The 19994-nt window shown below is 37.9% G+C and overlaps 3 protein-coding genes and 1 long non-coding RNA gene across 4 annotated transcripts; 3 read left to right on the top strand and 1 right to left on the bottom strand.

Moving 5' to 3' along the window:
• Positions 1–424: 424 nt before the first annotated feature.
• Positions 425–6404, top strand: slc6a19b (solute carrier family 6 member 19b). Its single transcript, XM_044358131.1, has 12 exons — positions 425–995; positions 2072–2212; positions 2294–2431; positions 2532–2713; positions 2795–2905; positions 3220–3332; positions 3431–3559; positions 3676–3832; positions 3942–4146; positions 4235–4394; positions 4849–5011; positions 5118–6404. Exons 1-12 carry the CDS (start codon positions 797–799, stop codon positions 5319–5321), a joined length of 1902 nt encoding a protein of 633 aa, XP_044214066.1. The 5' UTR covers positions 425–796; the 3' UTR covers positions 5322–6404.
• Positions 6405–6491: 87 nt separating this feature from the next.
• On the top strand, positions 6492–11280 carry LOC122986773 (sodium-dependent neutral amino acid transporter B(0)AT3-like). The gene is made up of 12 exons (XM_044358132.1): positions 6492–6848; positions 7434–7574; positions 7722–7859; positions 7979–8160; positions 8717–8827; positions 8923–9035; positions 9124–9252; positions 9634–9790; positions 9880–10084; positions 10567–10726; positions 10813–10975; positions 11084–11280. The coding sequence occupies exons 1-12, from the start codon at positions 6683–6685 to the stop codon at positions 11261–11263; spliced, it is 1845 nt and encodes a 614-aa protein (XP_044214067.1). The 5' UTR covers positions 6492–6682; the 3' UTR covers positions 11264–11280.
• On the bottom strand, positions 9986–14434 carry LOC122986775. The gene is made up of 4 exons (XR_006404369.1): positions 14348–14434; positions 13468–13498; positions 10583–10711; positions 9986–10066 (listed from the first exon to the last, which is right to left on the bottom strand). It is a non-coding gene; the product is annotated as an uncharacterized LOC122986775 (long non-coding RNA).
• si:ch211-254p10.2 (solute carrier family 40 member 1) lies at positions 13118–18437 on the top strand. Its single transcript, XM_044358133.1, has 8 exons — positions 13118–13220; positions 13315–13382; positions 13546–13705; positions 14027–14142; positions 14353–14479; positions 14608–14862; positions 15532–16212; positions 16831–18437. The coding sequence occupies exons 1-8, from the start codon at positions 13118–13120 to the stop codon at positions 17088–17090; spliced, it is 1770 nt and encodes a 589-aa protein (XP_044214068.1). The 3' UTR covers positions 17091–18437.
• The last annotated feature ends 1557 nt before the right edge of the window (positions 18438–19994 follow it).

Raw genomic sequence — 19994 nt, forward strand, 5'->3', positions numbered from 1 at the left:
ATGTATTTAAAAGTTTGTCTGAAGCTGATATGAAGCTTCAGCTGTCCAGATTAGTCAAATCAAGTAGATATCTTTCAACATTACAGTTTTTTTAGTTCCTCTTTTTGTTACTATACTTCCACCACAGTTCAACAGGGAAACACTGAGGAAACACAAAGAGGGAAATTGATGCTAAAGAGATTGTAAATGTGGCAGATATCCACTTGATTTGACTAACTCAGACAGCTGAAGTCTCATATAAGCTCAGATAAACTTCTGAAATACATTTTTGCACAAAATGACTGTGTGGACACACTATGGATTTTGGCCCCCATCACTTACATTGAAAGCACATTTGAAGGGCATCTTTTAATAGCCAGTATGAATAGGACGAATGATTACAGCGAGGAAAACCTCTTTCAGTGTTTATATGGGACTTGTAAAATTGTGAACCTGTCCTTTAAGTGAGAAAATATGTTTTTTTGTCATGTGCGTGACCAAACCCTTTAAGTCATTACCATACAACAAATGCCATAAAAATGTTATTTTTATGGCATTTTTAGTCACAAGAACAGTAACATCTGTGCATTGACCCTTCCCCATCAGATAAGACACTAGTTAACTGTCATGCATGTTCCTACTCAGCTCAGGCTTCAAAGGCTGCACACCTACAGCTGATGCTTTCTGACACTACAGTCTAGTCAATCTATTACAGAGGTCGACTACATAGGAACTCACAGTGTGAGCTACAATTTTACATTCCATTGCTGTACAGTGTGCGATTGTATCAGTACAATACTACAGTGTTTAACAGATCATGAAGCTACAACTACCAAATCCAGGCCTGGAGGACAGGATATTGTCCCATCAGCAGCTGGACAAGCTGGAGGAGGAAGAGGCTGGAGACAGACCAAAGTGGGACAACAAGGCCCAGTACATGCTGACCTGTGTGGGGTTTTGTGTGGGACTTGGAAATGTCTGGCGCTTCCCCTATTTGTGTCAGAGTCATGGAGGAGGCAAGTGATGCTTTTATGGTTTATAGCACTTATTCCACATTTTTAATAATGTACTTTTAATAAACACTGCTTGAGCAGAGGAAACATAATTAATTATAACTCATCCTGGTCAATTCAGACCTACCGAACAGTGTAACATTTAATTCACAGCTTATTTTGTACTTGCTGTGCATCATTTTATTTTGTGAACAATTAAAATTTTTTCCAAAAGTGTTTGTCTGCCTGATAATGCCATCAAAAAGCTTTTAATATTGTGTGTTTGAAAAACAAACAGAAGAAAGTTTGCTTTTATTACAGAAGTCATACGGCCTGTCAGCCAAAGTTAACTGATAAATGCACTTACACTCATTTACATACAGTTAAGTGTCTTTACAGTATTGAAGTGTTGGTCAGCCATAGATTTTTTTGTTTGTTTCTGCTTTATTTTTTATCTTCATATGAACATATTTTGTATTTTTACATTGTTTTTGTGTGTGAATGAATTGTTTGTTGTGATTTTATGATTTGTTATTGTTTTATTTTTGCAAACCTTTGTTCAAATTGCTGAGAGATGAATAAAGTGTTTTTTGAGCTGAATAGAATTGAACTGAAGTTATGGATCACTGGGTATGATGAGGTCTGTAAAATATTGGACATCCTTCTCCAAGTGAAGTAGTTAATGACCAACATCACAAGACCGCTGATGCAACAGCAACTATACCCTCGTAAGATCTGTCAAATGGTAGATTTAAGAAAACAAGCTCAAAGATAAGACATTTTATACCCTCTGAATGACAGGAAATTCTTGTAAAGTGCTCAACACAAAGGGCAAATGGCTCGCAATTTGCATTATAAACCCTACTGCATTAGCTGTGTGATTGTATCTCCACACATGCATCAAAAATGATTAACATCGAAGTAGACATTTAAATATATTTTCTCTTGAATATAAGGTCTTCTTATCTTGTCTTCAAAGATAGTTTGTACTCTGCTTCTGTATTTATTTCTATACTTCCATAATCCTGTATTCAATGATATAAAAAAATACAAATATTTACTAACACCATGACACAACAGTTTTTCTGTTTTTCTTTCAGGTGCCTTTATGATTCCATTTCTGATCCTGCTGGTTCTTGAAGGAATCCCACTTCTGCATCTTGAGTTTGCCATTGGTCAACGTTTGAGAAGAGGCAGTTTGGGAGTGTGGGCAACCATTCATCCTTATTTGACTGGGATTGGTAAGCAACATTTTGCATAATGTTTACAATAATTTCCGGAAAGGTGCCTTAAAAAACTGTTATGGAAACATGTATTTGCAGGGATTGCGTCCATGTGTGTATCTCTAACAATCAGCCTCTACTACAACACCATCATTGCCTGGATTCTTTGGTACTTTTTCAACTCATTTCAAGAGCCTCTACCTTGGAGCCACTGTCCCATGAATGCCAATTTAACAGGTAGTGCTACAACCTATACTGTACCTCTGCAGAATAGAAATTGAGGTTAGAATCTCTTGATTTCGGCGAATTGACACATACTGCTGTTAAATTCTGTCAGGCCTTGTCTCAGAGTGTGAGAGAAGCTCCCCAGTGGATTATTTCTGGTACAGGGAGACCCTAAACACAACTCCAAGGATTGAAGAGGATGGTGGAATGCAGTGGTGGATACTGTTATGTCATATTTGTGCATGGTCTGTCCTCTATATCTGCATCATACGCGGGATTGAGACCACTGGGAAGGTACAGCATTTTTTCCAGCAATAATAGAGAAAATGTTCATTTAACTAACTAATAATGATGGAAATATCTTTTTTTCCTGAGGCTGTATATGTGACTTCAACCCTTCCCTATGTGGTGCTGACAATCTTTCTGATCAGAGGATTGACCCTGAAGGGCTCTCTGAATGGAGTGAAGTTTCTCTTCACACCAGATGTAAGTTGTATTTTTAAAACTAATTTCAACAAACATACTTGTCTTACTGCAGATAACAAATCAGAATGCATGAAACAAAAAAATGCATGGAATTTTTAAACCCTGTTTTAGTACTGTTTATTAATCACTGAGATAATATTATGTATAATGAATAACCACATTTTTATCTATCTTGGAGAATCTACCAACCAACTGTCCAGCAATTTTAGTCCTCTGAATGCGCATTAACCTTAATTTTTTCATGAGAGTACCATACTGTGTATATCTCATACAATACAATAACTGGTTAAACAATAATTGTCTACAATACACAGTTGTCAGAGCTGGCAAAACCATCAACATGGTTGGATGCAGGTGCTCAGGTTTTCTATTCCTTCTCTCTGGCTTTTGGCGGTCTCATTTCCTTCTCCAGCTACAACTCAGTGCAGTAAGTTTGGAATTTTGTTCAACCCTGTGTCACTGAAAGCGACAAGTATATGCACTCTTCTATTAATATATAAAAAACTTCCAACATTTTTCTTTCAGTAACAACTGTGAACAGGATGCAGTGATCATCTCTGTTATCAATGGTATCACCTCTGTCTATGCTGCCACTGTCATTTACACAATCATTGGCTTCAGAGCAACAGAAAGATTTGACAACTGTCTTGCTGGGTGCAGTATATCTTTTGTGTCTAATTATACATGTTAGCATCTCATATATTTTTCTTCTTCTTCCTCAACTGTGAAAACTTTTTTTTTTTTTTAACCAAATTAATTTGTGGTTTTAGAAACATCATGACATTACTAAATGTGTTTGATCTTGCTGAGGACAACATCACTGACAGCAACTACAATCAAGTTTTACAACGTCTTAACGAAACATATCCTGATGTAATTCAAAAGATGGATCTGAAAACCTGTGATTTGAATACTTTTCTCAGTGAGGTAAGATTTCATCAGTTCTGTGTAGGACAATTTATCCACCAGGGCAGCAGATTCGTGTTAATTTTCGAACGATGCATGTCATGCTTTGCTGTGCTGTGTCTGGACCTAGGGAGTTGAAGGAACTGGTTTAGCCTTCATTGTGTTCACTGAGGCCATTACAAAGATGCCCTTCTCACCACTGTGGGCGGTCCTTTTCTTCATAATGCTCTTCTGCCTTGGCCTGTCTTCTATGTTTGGTAACATTGAAGGAGTTCTAGTACCACTGCAAGACCTCAAAGTTTTCCCTAAGACATGGCCAAAAGAGGCTGTCACTGGTAATTCCACAGCTACAGTATTCTCAAATTTTACATTAATAAAGATCTCTATTACATTTTTTCAATTACAGTATTTGCCGTCCTTTAGGTGTAACGTGCGTGCTCTGCTGTCTGGTGGGTCTGATATTTCTCCAAGGCTCAGGGAACTATTGGCTTTCACTCTTTGACACTTATGGAGGATCCATCCCTCTGCTAGTTGTTGCGTTCTGCGAGATGATCTCAGTGGTATACATATATGGAATAGACAGGTGAAATTACAGTACAAATACAGTATTTTATAACTATATTCTTTCCTTTAAAATCATGTGTGTTGATGCTTCTTGATGTCTGTCTTCATTAATTGTACAGCACAGACACATTATATAATATCATGATTTTTCATATACTGTAAGGGAGGATCATACTAATAGCTCTGATATAATTTGCTTTATTGTTACTTGCATTTTCAGATTAGGGAAAATCAATCCTCAATCAATTTTCACCACCTCCATGATGGGTAATGCCCTTCGGGATGCCTTCACTCTTTTAAAGAAACGCTGTGTCATCACACAGTAGTTTAAAGCAGCATTATAAAGTTGATATCCACTAGGAACGTACTTCCTCTATCCTTCCTCCCACACTAGTATTTCACCACCTTTTCTATGCTATTACTTATTTTGTTTTGGCCACATCTTGATAATGTAATCTATTTTATCTCCTTAGGTTCAATGATGATATTCAGTTCATGATTGGGCACAAACCCAACATGTTCTGGCAAGCATCCTGGAGATTCATCAGCCCACTCATTATGTTTTTCATCTTGGTCTTTTACTTCATCACTAAAGTATCTGAAAAGGTCCTTTACAAAACCTGGGATCCTGAATCGGTAAATATTGGAATTATCTCCCTAGCATTACGGATGTTGATCTTGTAAAACATACTGTAAATGTACTATCAAAACCTCAAAAATATAATTTTTTCTCTCTTTGCAGGAGAATTTCCCAACACTGATAGAAAAGCCATATCCAGTCTGGATCTATGTGATCATCTTCATATTGGCAGGAATTCCAAGTATTGCTATACCTTTAGTCGGTGTATGGAAATGTTTCAAGACAAAGAAGAGTGATAAGTCACATCTCTACATTATCTCTGACCAAATTCTACTGAACAATATGACCCAAAAGTCCTCAGCCTAAAATTCTTTTGTTAAATTCCAATTATTTTTAGAAGATAAACCCCCACTACTTTCTACTGAATCCAGCAAAAGCATATACTGTAATCTTAAAATACATGCACAACAGGTTAACAAACTAATGTGAATAACTCATGATTTAATATAATTCAATGCACTCCAAAAAAACCCCAAAACAAAACACAAAAACTATGAAGTTGAGTCACCTCAGTCTCAAGGTCAGGTTTCATAAAGGCAACCTTTTGGTGGCTATTATATTGGGTTGCATTATGCTGTAGTTCCTGTACTCATGATATTATGGCAATCATCTGTTTTCTTTTAGGAACATGGTATGCACCATTGGGCACAATATCTGAAATAAAATGATATGATTTATAATCTGTTCTTGAAACACTGTCTGAAGCCTCATATATAAGCCTGGTATATAAGGCCTGAGACAAAACCCTGCAATTTAGATCCCTGTAACTTCAGGTCAGACTCTGGTAACAGTGTATATTCCTAAGCAAGTTTATATAATGTGTCTGCAAATGAATTGACACAAGGGCAACCCATAAGGTTTCGGTATAAGCCTGTAGCAGATTTTTACCTTTGTAGGTTAAATTTGACTGGGTGTATAGGTATAGTCTATCATGTTGTTAAATACTTGGATTTAAGATTAACAGGAGGAGCTGCCCCATAACTTGGAGCCATGTAATGTAGTTACTCCTTGATGTCCAGCTGGGGTCACTATTGTGACGTGTTTATGGTGTTTGAGGAATGGACAAAAAAAAAGAGATTAAATCAGCTGCACATTATTATTTGTAATCACTTTCTGCATTTGACTACAATTTGTATCGTGAATTACACTATTGGTGCTTCATGACTGTATTCTGTATGAATATGATATACAATAGAAATTCAATACAAGGCATTTTGAATAGTGTTTCTGGTGACTAAGACTGATAAGGAATTGCATACACTGCATGTTTTTGATTCCAATGTAAATGGCATTTGGTCACTAATGTTGACTGAAATAACCCAGACTGTATGCAAATAACAGTAATGTAAACTGTATCACAGAACAAATTAAAAGGCATGTCTAGAATCAGTTTTATTTTCTGGGTTCCTTATTCTGTTTTTGCCTCTGTTATCGACATCATATCATGATGCTGATAGCATGAGGGCTTTTAATTAGACAAACAAGCCACACTGTTCCCTCAACTTCAAAAAGCCAACAAGAAAAACGAGGCTGATAAAGTTAATGTCACCCTTTCGTCTCCTGAAACATACAGGTAACAAGTCACCAGGTCCTCCCCTTCTCCTCAGAACGAGTATAGACAAGCAAGACAGAACGGATCAGCGTTTGCCTCATAAAATATACCAAAAATGACAAAGGACAAACAAGTGATAGATGGTGGTGCTGAGCAGGAAGACATCACTGAAAGACCAAAGTGGGACAATCAAGTTCAATATTTGCTAACCTGCATAGGTTTTGCTGTGGGACTTGGAAATGTGTGGAGATTTCCATATTTGTGTCAAATCTATGGTGGAGGTAAGAACATTTTATTAACAGTGTGCTTTCTATTATCCTGTGGCTTTCTCACTAAAATAAAAAATATCAATAGTTTATACACTGCTTTAAGGGGGTGAGGTTAAAAGACATGCTTGAAGTTGAACATTTATCACATCAAAAATGCATAACTTTGTTTCTTGCAACATTTAATCTTTTCCATTTTCTCCATATCTATGATTTATCTACTTCAGATGTTTCCCGCTTGTTTAATTCACCACTGTGCAAAATGGATGCATCATTAAAAATTGAGCAAAATGTTATCACACCTCCATACAGACAAAATATATAGCATAGAGATGGCAAACAGTTACAATATGTCTAGCGTTAAGTTCTATTGCTTGGTATGAGTGAGTGCGATAAAGTTCTGATTGTTGATAATAAGATGTAAACGGAAACTGAATGACCTTCAACCATATACTGTATGCAATGCCATTTTTAAGGTTAAGTTGATTGCTCACTGAAAAAGTCTTGTTTAATGTTTATTTGAGAGTTATTGTAAGTAGTTTGGATCTGACATTGTCATTTTGATCATTATTATCAGTGTTAAATTTGTTTTATTTCAAGGGGCGTTTTTGATTCCTTATATCATCGCCTTGGTGTTTGAGGGACTTCCTCTGCTGCACATGGAATTGGCCATTGGACAACGATTCCGCATGGGAAGTGTTGGAGTGTGGAATTCTATCTCCCCGTATCTGGGAGGTTTAGGTGAAATGGTTTAATATCAATGAACTTTATCCACTCAGGAAAGCAAGATGCCAAAATAAGGAAATGTCCAGAACATATAATCTGTATGATTGTCTTTATCTCACTGTCATCTGTACATTAATTTTTGATCGATATGTGTATACACAGGCGTGGCTTCTTTGTTAGTATCCTTCCTGGTTGGTCTGTTCTACAACATGATCCTGGCTTGGGTCCTCTGGTACTTCTTCCACTCCTTTCAAAGTCCACTTCCCTGGAGGGACTGCCCAGTAAACTTGAACCATACCAGTAATCTTTTTTTTTTCATCATAATAATATAAATTAACAATAAATGCTGAATAATAACTTAAGTAAAAGATAGAGGGTTCCATTAATTAATCACAATATGAATAATCTCTTTGATGCAGGCTATGTAAGTGAATGTGAAAAGAGCTCACCAGTGAACTATTTTTGGTATCATGAAACACTGAACATAACACCAAACATCGAGACCAGCGGGTCCTTACAGTGGTGGCTTGTGTTGTGTCTTGCATCTGCTTGGTGCCTCGTGTATATCTGCTTCATACGTGGAATTGAGACTATAGGAAAGGTAATTCATTATTTTGTACCATTAACAGTGTCTAAACAACTCATGGCAAAAATGTCAATACCATTAGATGACCACTGGTTTTAAATAATCATGAATTTGAGTTGTATCCTTAAGTTGCACTATTCAAGTAGGAATACACCTGCCCTATCAGCCTTAATCATGGATTCTGGCCTCAGCTTTCATTATTGGGAGGAATTTACCATGAATACAAGTTACTAATCTAAATTTAACAGCTAATAAAATCATGTCTTCTTAACATCACAAGGCGGTAAGTCCAGAAAAAGCAGGACTTACCAGAAATGTTGTTCAGTGTGTTTAATAAGCTTTTAACATGTTTACAGGCCCTGTTAAGGATAAGGATTAGAGCTATTAAAAACCTCTCAAACCTTAAGGCTCTTAACAATATCCTTCCAAAACAGACACACATTGCACATTGGCAATCAACTACATTGTAAAAGTGTTATAAATGGGAGTTTATGCAAATTATCCAAAAGTATACAAATGAAATGCATGTGTTTGACATGGATATTAAACAGTATCTAAACTTTCTCAACAGGCTATTTATGTCACAGCCACCTTTCCATATCTTGTCTTAACTATCTTCCTGGTCAGAGCCTTGACTCTGCCTGGAGCAAGTGATGGCTTAATATATCTCTTCACTCCAGATGTAAGTATGTTATTAGTTTCTTAGTGACACAGTTTTATTTCAAGACTTAATGAGTAAAATCTGAAAACTAACTGAAGTTAATATGTTCATCACAGTGGGAAACCTTGAAAAATCCTAAGGTCTGGTTGGATGCTGCTACTCAGATCTTTTTCTCTTTGTCTTTGGCCTTTGGAGGACTTATTGCTTTTTCCAGTTATAATCCCCAGAAGTAAGATATTTTTGAATATATTTCATTCATGAAAAACAGTATAATGTACAAATTACAAAAAATAAAAGACAGTATTTTATCTTTGCAGAAATAATTGTGAGAGAGATGCCCTAATTGTTGGATGTGTGAACAGTTTTACATCAATATATGCGTCAATTCCTATTTTTGCAATTCTTGGATTCAAAGCAAATGAAAACTACAATGACTGCCGAAATTGGTATGTACCAATGTAATTATGGTGTTCTATAGTACAGTATATCCAGCTTGATAATTATACAGTATTGTTATTGTATGCACAACTGATGATTATTTAATTATAAATCATTCAGACCTGTCAATCACTGTATTATTACTTAAGTATCAGTCAAAAAAAAGTTTGATATGAAACTGAAATAAGTTTAAAAAAAAAAAGGAAAAGAAGTCTTACCTCTAACACTACAAGTAACAGATATTTTGTATTTTTACTTACATACATAACTTAAACAATCAATTAATCGTTCAAAAGAATATTTTCTATTTCCCCATCTAGTTAGTATTAATAATAACAAACTTGTAATACAAATATTAACTGACTGGTTTAATTTCTTGTTGATTCCAGGAACATACTGACATTGACAAATGCATTTGAAATTGGCGATGAAAACATAACACTTAAAAACTACGATGACTGGTTCAACTATCTCAATAGAACTGATCCCACGGAGGTTGAAAACCTCAATCTAAAGACCTGCAATCTACAGACTTTCCTGGACCAGGTATAGTACATCTCTTACTATTAAAAGAGTTTTCTGAATGAAGTTTAGTGAGGGTGTCTATGACGTCATGTGTCCTGTCCTACCTGTAGAGTGCCTCTGGAACTGGACTGGCCTTTATTGTGTTCACTGAGGCGGTGATAAAAATGCCAGGCTCTCAGGTGTGGTCAGTGCTCTTCTTTGTCATGCTCTTCAGCCTGGGCCTGTCCTCCATGTTTGGAAATCTAGAGGGGGTCCTCACTCCTTTACTGGATCTGCACATGGTTCCACCCTGGATGCCTAAGGAGATATTCACAGGTTAATTGAACAATGTGATATGTAAGGTATTTGCAGTTTGGCCATTTAGGGCACTGACAGCATTAATTTGTATTATATTATTTCTTTAAAATTAAAGCGCAAAAGAACTATTTTACTTTCTCTACATAACAGTGATTATAACACACATTTAAAAATATTGCATGTGGAAATCTCAATCAAACACACACAGTGTTTCAACATATTTGATTTCATAACTTTCCCATTTCCATGTGTAATTATATCTTCACATTTAAAATAAATATTGGCATTTGTAGTGGCAGATTTATATACTAAAAAAATTGCTTATATGTGTGAAAAATAGCATCTAAAGTGACATTGGCTGCATGATGTCTAAATGCAGGCGCACTTTTCTTTTATACACACATGTATTCAAATGATTTTTGTACAGGTAGGCTGTCTAAAGATTTCCATATTGGTGAACAAAATCTTGATTGCTACATTTACTCTTTTTTTGCTCATAGGGTTAATATGTCTCACCTCCTTTACTGTGGCCCTCATCTTTACTCTGGGCTCTGGAAACTACTGGCTAGAGATATTCAACAGCTATGTGGGATCCATGCCTCTGCTCATCATAGCATTCTTTGAGATCATGAGTGTGGTATACATCTATGGAATAAATAGGTGATATTGTAATTTCTGTCAACATTATACTTTCAATATTACTAAGTATATGAATGATTTGTTGAAAAGCGCCCATTTGCTCGCAGGTTTAATGACGATGTTGAATGGATGACGGGTCGGAGGCCGAACATGTACTGGCAGGTCACTTGGCGCTTTATCAGCCCTTTCATGCTTCTTGTGGTTTTTCTGGCATACATTGTGATTGAGGCTGAAAAACGACCGACATACAACGCTTGGAATCCAGATTATGTAAGGCAGATTTTACAATTGTTCTACAACCTCACTGTGTGGAATTTCTTAAATCCGGCACATAATGAAGAAAAAAAACATTGACTTTCCACTCCATTATTCCCACAGGTGCACTTCCCGCTTGCTGATGTTCTGCACTACCCTGAATGGGTTTTCGTTATCTGTGTGCTCTTATCTGTCCTTCCTGTTGTCTCCATTCCTCTTGTGGCTCTCTACAAATTCACGGGCTTCCTGAAGAAGCGCATCATGAACAGGCACAATCAAAACCCATATGCAAACGAATTCTGAAATGGTGATTTGTAAATGAAAATTTTAATCTGTTTTATCAGACTGGTGGTGACGACTACAAGTACATGTGAGAGATTTTGTCATTTAATAACGTCTTATTGTCTGTATTTTCCTTTTGGAACAGAAAGACAAACACTGAATCTTTTCATGTGTTTTTTTTCTGTATTTTGTATTATACAGCATTGCATTTTTCTAATTACGTTACAGCTTTAATGACATTATCACTGGTACAGTATTGGCAGTAACAGCTGTAATATAAGAATATTTGTACAGTTAAAATGCATACATTTTGTCTTAATTTACACAAGTGTATTTATTTTGGTGGAGGAAATGCAAACTCTGTCAGCCAGATCAAATCCATAGAAACATATTAACTAGAGAATACCACAGACAGGAAGTCAATATCAGGTTTGTGTTGATATGTGATTAAAGGAAGACAACAATTAATTTCCTGTGTTGTTGTTTTGAATGGGAACAAACGCAGAATGATGGATCACTTTGCTGAATTGTTTGCGATAAGCGCATTATTAATTCTCAAAAAAAATATCACAATTCATTTCAGTACATATGAACAAGCAATGCTGCACAAGTTAATATTTGTAGCGCTGTATTTTTTGTATGATCTGTTAACATCATCTGTCATTCCTTAATATTATGCATCGTCCTGTAAATCACATTCTTATCTGTCTAACGAACACATTGTGTTTAGTGATGTAGTATAGTTATGTTTTCTACCCTCTTTTACCTGCAGGTGTTAATAGTGAAATGTGTTGCATGATGTATCCTTTATGTAACTTTTTTGCATGTCAACAGTGCATGTGGGAGTACGAGAGAGGGAAAGAGAGAGAGAGAGAGAGAGAGAGAGAGAGAGAGACAGAGAGAGAGAGAGAGACAGAGAGAGAGAGAGAGAGTATTAGGACTGCGCTTGTGTGCGTGATGGTGCATGTATGTGCTCACTGACCATGCGCATGTGCGTATTTTGAGTCATACGAGTTACACAGTTGTGCTTTTTGTGGTGTGGGTGGACAGTGATATTGTCCTCCCTGTGTCACGTGCTTTGGAATATGCTGGCTGCCTTTGTTGTCTCTCTGCCTGTTCTGCTTTTCTGGCACTTTCATACAATGGTGCACTTGAACACTGTGATGTTATTAAGCCTTTCAAACTACTACAGCTTGAATTCCAGCTCTCAGGAAAGACAAGCAACCCAATGTAGGATACATGGCACAAGATACATCATCAAGGAACAAGAGAAAGGATTGAGTGTAACACCAGAACAAAGGTGACTGACCCTGTTTTGACTTTAATTACTGTCAGTTTAAGACTGCATTTATAGAGCTATGCAAGGTGTCATGCTAATGCTATTTTCGCCACTGCCATATATGAATGACTTAACAAAATCTTATTGTATGCTTTTTCTGTTTGTTTTCTGGTTCACAATTTGACTTACCGAGCTATGGGAGCCATTATTTATGTGTCTTGTATATTTAAAAACCAAATGTGATGTGACTGAAGTGAAGGAAATAAAACATGGAGTACTTAAAAGAGTAGTGTTGCAACATGCTTAAAAGGTTACAGCAGTTTGTTTAATCTAAAAACTATTACTTTTTGGTGCTGTTCTAAAATTACTTCCTAGTATGTTAATGAGTAAATAACCAATACTCCTATAAGTGTTCTAAACATTACTGTAGTCGTCATCAACTGAGCTGCCTTAGAAGAAAAAGTAAAAACTGAACTGTCTGTCAACACGTCTAAGTGATGCTGTGACCTACAGTAATAAAAACGCTGTGCTATCAACAGTGGGAAAACAGTGCATCAAGTTCAACTGTTCTTTAACCTGCGATCCTACTCTAGGCAATGTCCCAGCGAGAAGATGCCTCTCAGTGTGGTGGAGTTGTGGTCGAGTTTGAGTCTGATGACATCAGGGATGCCAGAGCCAAGAAAGCTAGGAGTATACCAGGTGAACTCAATTTTGAATATCAACAGAATCTGTGCAAAGTGTTTCCAGCATATATAACGTGTCCTTATTCGATTTTCATGCGTTTCCTTGTAAGGTTCAGCTCTTATCTACCTCAAGGGTCCCAAGTTTCTCATCTATGTCAGTGGAGCCTTGTCAATGTGGGTAAGAATCATTTCCTGAAGAAACAGATTCCTGGAGCAATAGATAAGACATCGAAACTTAAATAAAAGCAAGGTAGACTACTTACTGTAAACTGTGTGTCAGCATCCGAACAGCACCTTGAAAAGCAAGACATAATGATGACCATTTATGTTGTGTTAAACAGGGTGACCGCATGTGGCACTTTGCAATCTCTGTGTTCCTGATTGAGCTGTACGGCCGTAACCTGCTGTTGACTGCAGTGTTTGGATTGGTAGTGGCTGGGTCTGTGCTCCTGCTTGGAGCTTTAATTGGAGACTGGGTTGATCGCAATCCAAGGAATAAAGGTATGCATGACAATTTTACATCCCTTAAAATTTTAGCATGCAGTCTGTGTATCATAGAAAAGTGATATAGATCAGTGGATCTCAATCTTGGGCCCTGAAGTCTGCTAGTTTCCTATCCTACCAGGTGGTAAATTGTATTCAACTAATGTCTCAAGTGTAAATCAGTTCCTGATTCAATAGCTAGACTCAACACCTGCAGGACTCTAGGCACAAGGTTCACAGCCACTGACTCATATCTGTCATGGCTAACGTTCATTTCTTACAGAATATATTATCTATGTTCTGAGAGTCTGAAATTGTTTTTTTTGTTCCCTATTTTAGTTGCACATGCATCTCTTTTCATTCAGAACATCTCAGTGACAGTATGTAGCATTGTGCTCATGTTGGTGTTCTCATATAAGCAAAGGATTGAACAGATCTGGGATGGATGGCTTACTGTGAGTAGACACTACATATTTGGCTAATAATTACATTTCATTACTTGATACCATGTTGATTTGCATATAGGATATTCACCGTGATTACTACACAGAGGAGTTATTGCTGCTGTTGTTCCCTCTGTCCTGTGTCCCTGTTGTCTCTGCTTCTGAGCTTGTGGCTACTCTGTGCTGTCATAGTAACATGTTGCATCACAAAACTTACACAAGGTGGTTTGTTATACGGTGGTGATCGTCCTGGCAGATGTGGCAAACCTTGCAAGCACAGCGCTGACCATTGCCATTCAGAGGGACTGGATTGTGGTTATCACCGGCTACAACCGAGGTCACCTAGCTGGTAAGGGGATTCGCTCTCTGTGAATGCGCATATTCGTTGTGCTCCATGTTTGTCATGGGTTTCAGTCAGGTCAGACAAGTCCTCTAGTGGAAGCACATTAACCTCTGTGTCTTTGATCCTGACAAAAGGGATGAATGCGACCATGAGGCGGATAGATCAGGTGACTAACATCCTGGCCCCACTAGCAGTGGGACAGGTCATGACCCTGGCCTCCAATGTAGTTGGCTGTGGCTTCATCCTGGGATGGAACCTTGTGTCTCTCATAGTGGAATTCTTCTTCTTGTCACGGGTGTACCGCATCGTCCCCGCTCTTTCAATCAAACCACCGGCGGAGGAAGTAGATGAGGTGTATCTGCAAAGGATCGAGAGGAGAGACTCACAAGGTATGGACTGATCAAAGTGTGATTTTTTTAAAAATGTTTTTTGACTTCCCCTGTCATCATAGAGTTTAACATTAGAATGCTATGCCCTGAAGTCTAAAGCCTGCACCATTGCAGATTCACAGAAACTGAAATTAGGATAAACTACTGTATGCTGCCAGTGCTTGCTTGTAGTTGGCAATATAGAGACACACAGCAGCAACTTTTAACAGCAGGTGATTATGCAATGCAAGCTGGAATCAGATGAGCTATTAAGGATGCTGTTGAAGTGAGAGATTGGTGCCACAGGATTTTCATGTGCAGGTGGTTTGAAGGAAAGACATTAGTAAGTAAGCAAGTTAAAAAAAATAGACCACCAAACAATCAGCTACCATGGGACTGTTGATCATTAAAAGGACTTACAGCAAGTAATTATAGAATTGACAGATGGCACCTGAGAGCGGTGTACATTATTAAAGACAGTCCTCAGTTTGTGTATAGTACCTTACTGCCACATGGTTTGAATTCCAATTGTGACCCATGAATTTGAGTGTAATTGGTCTGCATTTGACATGATGTAGACTCAACCATGACATGATGGTTGGAGCAAAAAGAGTGCAGTACACCAACTGAGGATCCAGCCTTTAAAATTGATGGATAGAGGTGACTGAAAAACGTCCTATTTCTCATCAGGGGAAGGTAATGTTGTGCAACCTCAACCTCTGACAGAAGGCAACTGCAACACGAGCCTCCACCTAAAAGAAATCACGAACCTACCCCTGTGCTTCCGGAGGTTTCGCTGGCTGGTGAGCACCTGTAAAGACGGCTGGAGGGCCTACTATCGCCAGCCTGTTTTCCTGGCAGGCATGGGTCTAGCTTTCCTCTACACCACAGTGCTGGGCTTTGACTGCATCACCACTGGCTACGCCTATACTCAGGGCATAAGTGGCTCGCTCCTTAGTCTACTGATGGGTGTGTCAGCTATCACAGGGCTTTTGGGCACCGTGATGTTCACCAGACTGAGGAAGACTTATGGCCTGGTTAACACAGGCATCATCTCCAGCTGCCTTCACCTGTGCTGCTTGCTACTGTGTGTGGCCTCTGTGTTTGCCCCTGGCAGCCCTATGGATCTTAGCTTGCTGATGCCCTACATCACCTCCAATTCCTCCACTGAGCTTGGAAGGATGGCTAGCCAAAGGCAAAAACACACTTATCCTCTAAGGGGAGGCAGCAATCAGCCATTGCTACCCGACCGCTCCTCCATCCATTGGACGAACAACACTGTGCTTTTTGACAATGTGCCCTCTGATACAGCACCTGAATCATACATCTCCATTATCCTGCTGTTCTTGGGTGTCATCACGGCACGCATTGGTGAGTAGACAGGCATACAAAACTGTCTGGAATCAATAGTATTGACCCTAAAAGTTAGATGAATCCACATATTACATTGATGATTATGATGCATGGGAATACTGTTAACTGTAGACCCTGACCAATACAGTGGCTTGGCCGATATCATCAGCTGAATTTTTTTAAATCATAGATATGGTGGCATTTATGTGGGGGCAATAAATAATAAGTTGAACAAAGATATGTTTGAGGTAATCTATAAAATGTTGCCATTACGTAGTTTGTCCACCAGAGAGCACTATCATTTTTTTCAAATGTAAAATGTCCTGTTCAGTACATATACTGGTCTATTTTTTGACATTTATTGATAGTTGACAATGGAGAGTTGCAATTTCAGAGCAGGTACAATTTCAGATCAAATTTATTGAATATTCATCAAAATTATTTGATAATCATACTTAAGGGATCCTTAAAACTGTTTTTTTTTTTAACTCAAATATCAATGTCAGTATCAGCCTCAAAAATCCAGTATTGGTCCGTGTGTGAACAGCTGAATATTTCTAGAACTGTTGTGACTATTGGCTAAGACTATTTAATGACTAGGTCAACTTTTAAACCCCGTTGACATCTGTGTTTTAGGTCTCTGGTCCTTCGACCTGACAGTGACTCAGCTCCTGCAGGAGAACATCTGTGAGTCAGAAAGAGGTGTGGTAAATGGGGTACAGAGCTCTATGAATTACCTGATGGACCTGCTCCACTTCATCATGGTCATCTCTGCTCCACAGCCACAGCACTTTGGTATCCTAGTTATCATTTCTGTACTATTCATCACCACTGGGCATACTATGTACTTCCTGTATGCGCACAAAGCCAAGAGAAAACGCCGCCTCGACACATAAGGAGCAGCCACGGCCCACACATCCAGGCACGAGATGCCAGCACTGACTCCACTCTGCACATGTGAAATGAATGTCTCCCTCCTGTTCCTTCAGCAATCTTATTGCATCACTCCACTCCCGACTTAGCCATTCATTTCAGCACAACACAGCAAGAGTCTGTCCCACCTCGGCTGCTTTCTTCCTGCAGGGCCATGTGCCACAGCAGCAAACAAGAACTCAGGTGAAGTAGAGTGGGAGACACACTCTGTTTCGTGTACATAAGTTGAGGTGGCCACAATAAACGCAGCAATGGTACCTCCAGGGGAGATGTCCTAATCTAACATACAACAGGACTCTAAGGCACCAGCACATGCCTTTGCGAACCCTGTGGGATTACTGCAAGACTTTCATCAAACTAGCCTGTTATCTTACATAGCTTTTTGGATGGAAGGGTGGATGGATGGAGAGATTTTTTCTAACCTTCACACAGTAAAGAACTGGTGTTGTGAGGAAAACAGTGATACATAAAAAATAAAAACAAGACGAGACGGTACTTTTACAAGTGGCATAGATGTTACTGATCCGTCCACTTGGAAATATTCCAGGATGTCCAAAAAGGAATATAAAGGGAACTTGACGTGAGATTGTCTAATTAAAAAAAATAAAAAATAAAATCAGAAAGGCAGCCTCCCCTTTTAATGGACAGCAGTGAAAGGACAAAATATTTCCTTCCCCTGGTTTGTTTCTCTGTGGATGAATCAAGCAAACATTTGCCTTTCTTTTAAGCATGTAAACCTGCTTTATGGATTACAGCAATAAAACCAACATTTTTTTCTAGAGAGCAGAACTGCCAGCTTTTATCACATCCCGTCATTTACTTTAAACACAATCCAATACAAAAAACTTTATTCGAATTGCTTGTGTATTTATATAAATGAAAAATAGTTTCCAAACTTTCTTTCCTTCCCATATAAAGAGTGATATTAATAGTTTTATAGAAATCCAAAAGGAAAGTAATCTTCATTTTGTGACATGTTTGAAATCAACAATAGCTGTATGTTGATAGCAAACGTCTATCACTACTATTGGCAGTATTGTTTTACATTTTGCTTCATACTTTTGTAGTTCTGATGAACTTAACATTACCTTACCTCAACAAAGAACAAGAACACTGTTGGGAATATGACTTGGGAATTACTCTCAGCTACTGTATGTTTTCATATTTCCTTCATGTACAGTGGAAATAGAATCAAAGTTGAACATTTTGTCATACAATCAGCAACACATCTCCATATATTTGTATAATTTTCCTGTGAAGTTTATGTATTGTGTGTTGTCATTATTTGTTTTAGACTGATAATTATTATAATAAAGATGAATGAAGATGATGTTTGACATCAAATCTTTTGACAAGAATATTCAACAAATAAATATATGTGATTTAAAACAAAGTGCTACACATCCAAGATGAATTTTTACTCAGGGATCTAAATATACTGCAAAATGTCATTGATGACATTGTGACAGTAAATGTGTTTGACTCTATTCGGTCACAGTCTGATATTTAAAACAAGACAGAGTCTGCAGCCATGCTTGCAGCTCTGTGATACTGTACTTTAGCACAGCGGTGCACTGAGCTAAATGCTAATGTCAGCATGCTAACATGCTCACAATGACAATGCCAACATACAGATATATAATGTTTACCATTTTCACCATCTTAGTTTGCCATGCTTACATTTGCTAATTGGTACCAAACACAAAGTACAGCTGAGGCTGATGGGAATGTCATTAATTTTGCAGGTATTTGGCCATAAACCAAACTATTGGAAAATTATACTTTTGAACTGTTGATGGCACTAGATGTAAAGTAAGGGAATCGCCAAATGTATTACAATGAGGGTGACATGAATTTTCCTTGCATTCTATCCAACACTTACCAAGAATTTTGACTCAAAATCACATGGTGGCACTTGGGGAAAAGTCAAGGGTCATTTGCATCATTATCCTCTTGGCAACATTAATATTTCAGCCTGGAACAAAGTGGTAGACCAACCTAAACAAACCGACATTGCCATCCCAAAATGTCTCACCAGTTAAACCTTCATAAATTAATCTTAGTATTGGAATTATTCCAAGAAAACGAACAGCACCGCAGTTTAATGCTGTCTGTCTCTTGTGAACTCATATTTCATATTTAAGGGAATACATTTACAGAATCCTTGACTCTCAAAGGTTCATTAAAGATTCTGCAGATGGGCTTCCCCTAATAACCCCTGACCTTGCAGTCCAACCACTAGAGAGCATACACACCCTGAAAATATAGTACCTCATGTAGTTCACTATCAATCAGAATAGAGCTGTAGCACCTACAAAGCTATCACAGCATAGCATAAATACCCATTGAAGGGTAAAGCAACAGCAAGGAGAAGAATATAATACACACAACACAGTATATAAAGGACATTAACATATCACAGCCAGGGAATATACTGTAACCTTATGCAAAAGCAATGACTTTTTGTGGCCAGTAGAGGTCAATGTCACCTTTAATGGTCAACACTATGCCAATAGACAGTAGAGAAGCTTTAGACATTTGTGCATTAGTACCACAGAAATGATGCGTAAAAAATATGTGTATAAATGTAAAAAATGTCTTTCTAAAAATTGTCTGCTTCATCCAACAGTGATTATCATACTGGTGATTATCATCCACAGGAGAACAGGACATACAAGGGTCGACAGAAAATTGGTAACACAAATTGTTTTGAAGGTGATGGAAGTCCAGCTGGCCCTCCAGATACTCCCATCTGCAGTGTCTGATATCACCAGCATGTATCTCAAGTCATATTTTCAGTGAACAGGTGCACCAGTAGTACTGAACAGTCACAATACAGTACTAAAGTATGTACAGGAATCCCAGAA

The sequence above is a fragment of the Thunnus albacares genome, chromosome 8, assembly GCF_914725855.1.
Source record: "Thunnus albacares chromosome 8, fThuAlb1.1, whole genome shotgun sequence".
Classification (NCBI taxonomy): Eukaryota; Metazoa; Chordata; class Actinopteri; order Scombriformes; family Scombridae; genus Thunnus; species Thunnus albacares.

What these genes read in the sequence shown, in the direction of transcription:
- slc6a19b (XM_044358131.1), top strand. Translation starts at nt 797, where the DNA reads ATGAAGCTACAACTACCAAATCCAGGCCTGGAGGACAGGATATTGTCC. An exon ending in AGTTTCTCTTCACACCAGAT is followed by an intron (nt 2,906 to 3,219) that starts GTAAGTTGTATT and finishes TACAATACACAG; the next exon opens with TTGTCAGAGCTGGCAAAACC. An exon ending in TTTGACAACTGTCTTGCTGG is followed by an intron (nt 3,560 to 3,675) that starts GTGCAGTATATC and finishes TTGTGGTTTTAG; the next exon opens with AAACATCATGACATTACTAA.
- LOC122986773 (XM_044358132.1), top strand. Translation starts at nt 6,683, where the DNA reads ATGACAAAGGACAAACAAGTGATAGATGGTGGTGCTGAGCAGGAAGAC. An exon ending in CCCGTATCTGGGAGGTTTAG is followed by an intron (nt 7,575 to 7,721) that starts GTGAAATGGTTT and finishes GTGTATACACAG; the next exon opens with GCGTGGCTTCTTTGTTAGTA. An exon ending in TATATCTCTTCACTCCAGAT is followed by an intron (nt 8,828 to 8,922) that starts GTAAGTATGTTA and finishes TGTTCATCACAG; the next exon opens with TGGGAAACCTTGAAAAATCC.
- si:ch211-254p10.2 (XM_044358133.1), top strand. Translation starts at nt 13,118, where the DNA reads ATGTCCCAGCGAGAAGATGCCTCTCAGTGTGGTGGAGTTGTGGTCGAG. An exon ending in TCGCAATCCAAGGAATAAAG is followed by an intron (nt 13,706 to 14,026) that starts GTATGCATGACA and finishes TCCCTATTTTAG; the next exon opens with TTGCACATGCATCTCTTTTC. An exon ending in CAACCGAGGTCACCTAGCTG is followed by an intron (nt 14,480 to 14,607) that starts GTAAGGGGATTC and finishes TCCTGACAAAAG; the next exon opens with GGATGAATGCGACCATGAGG.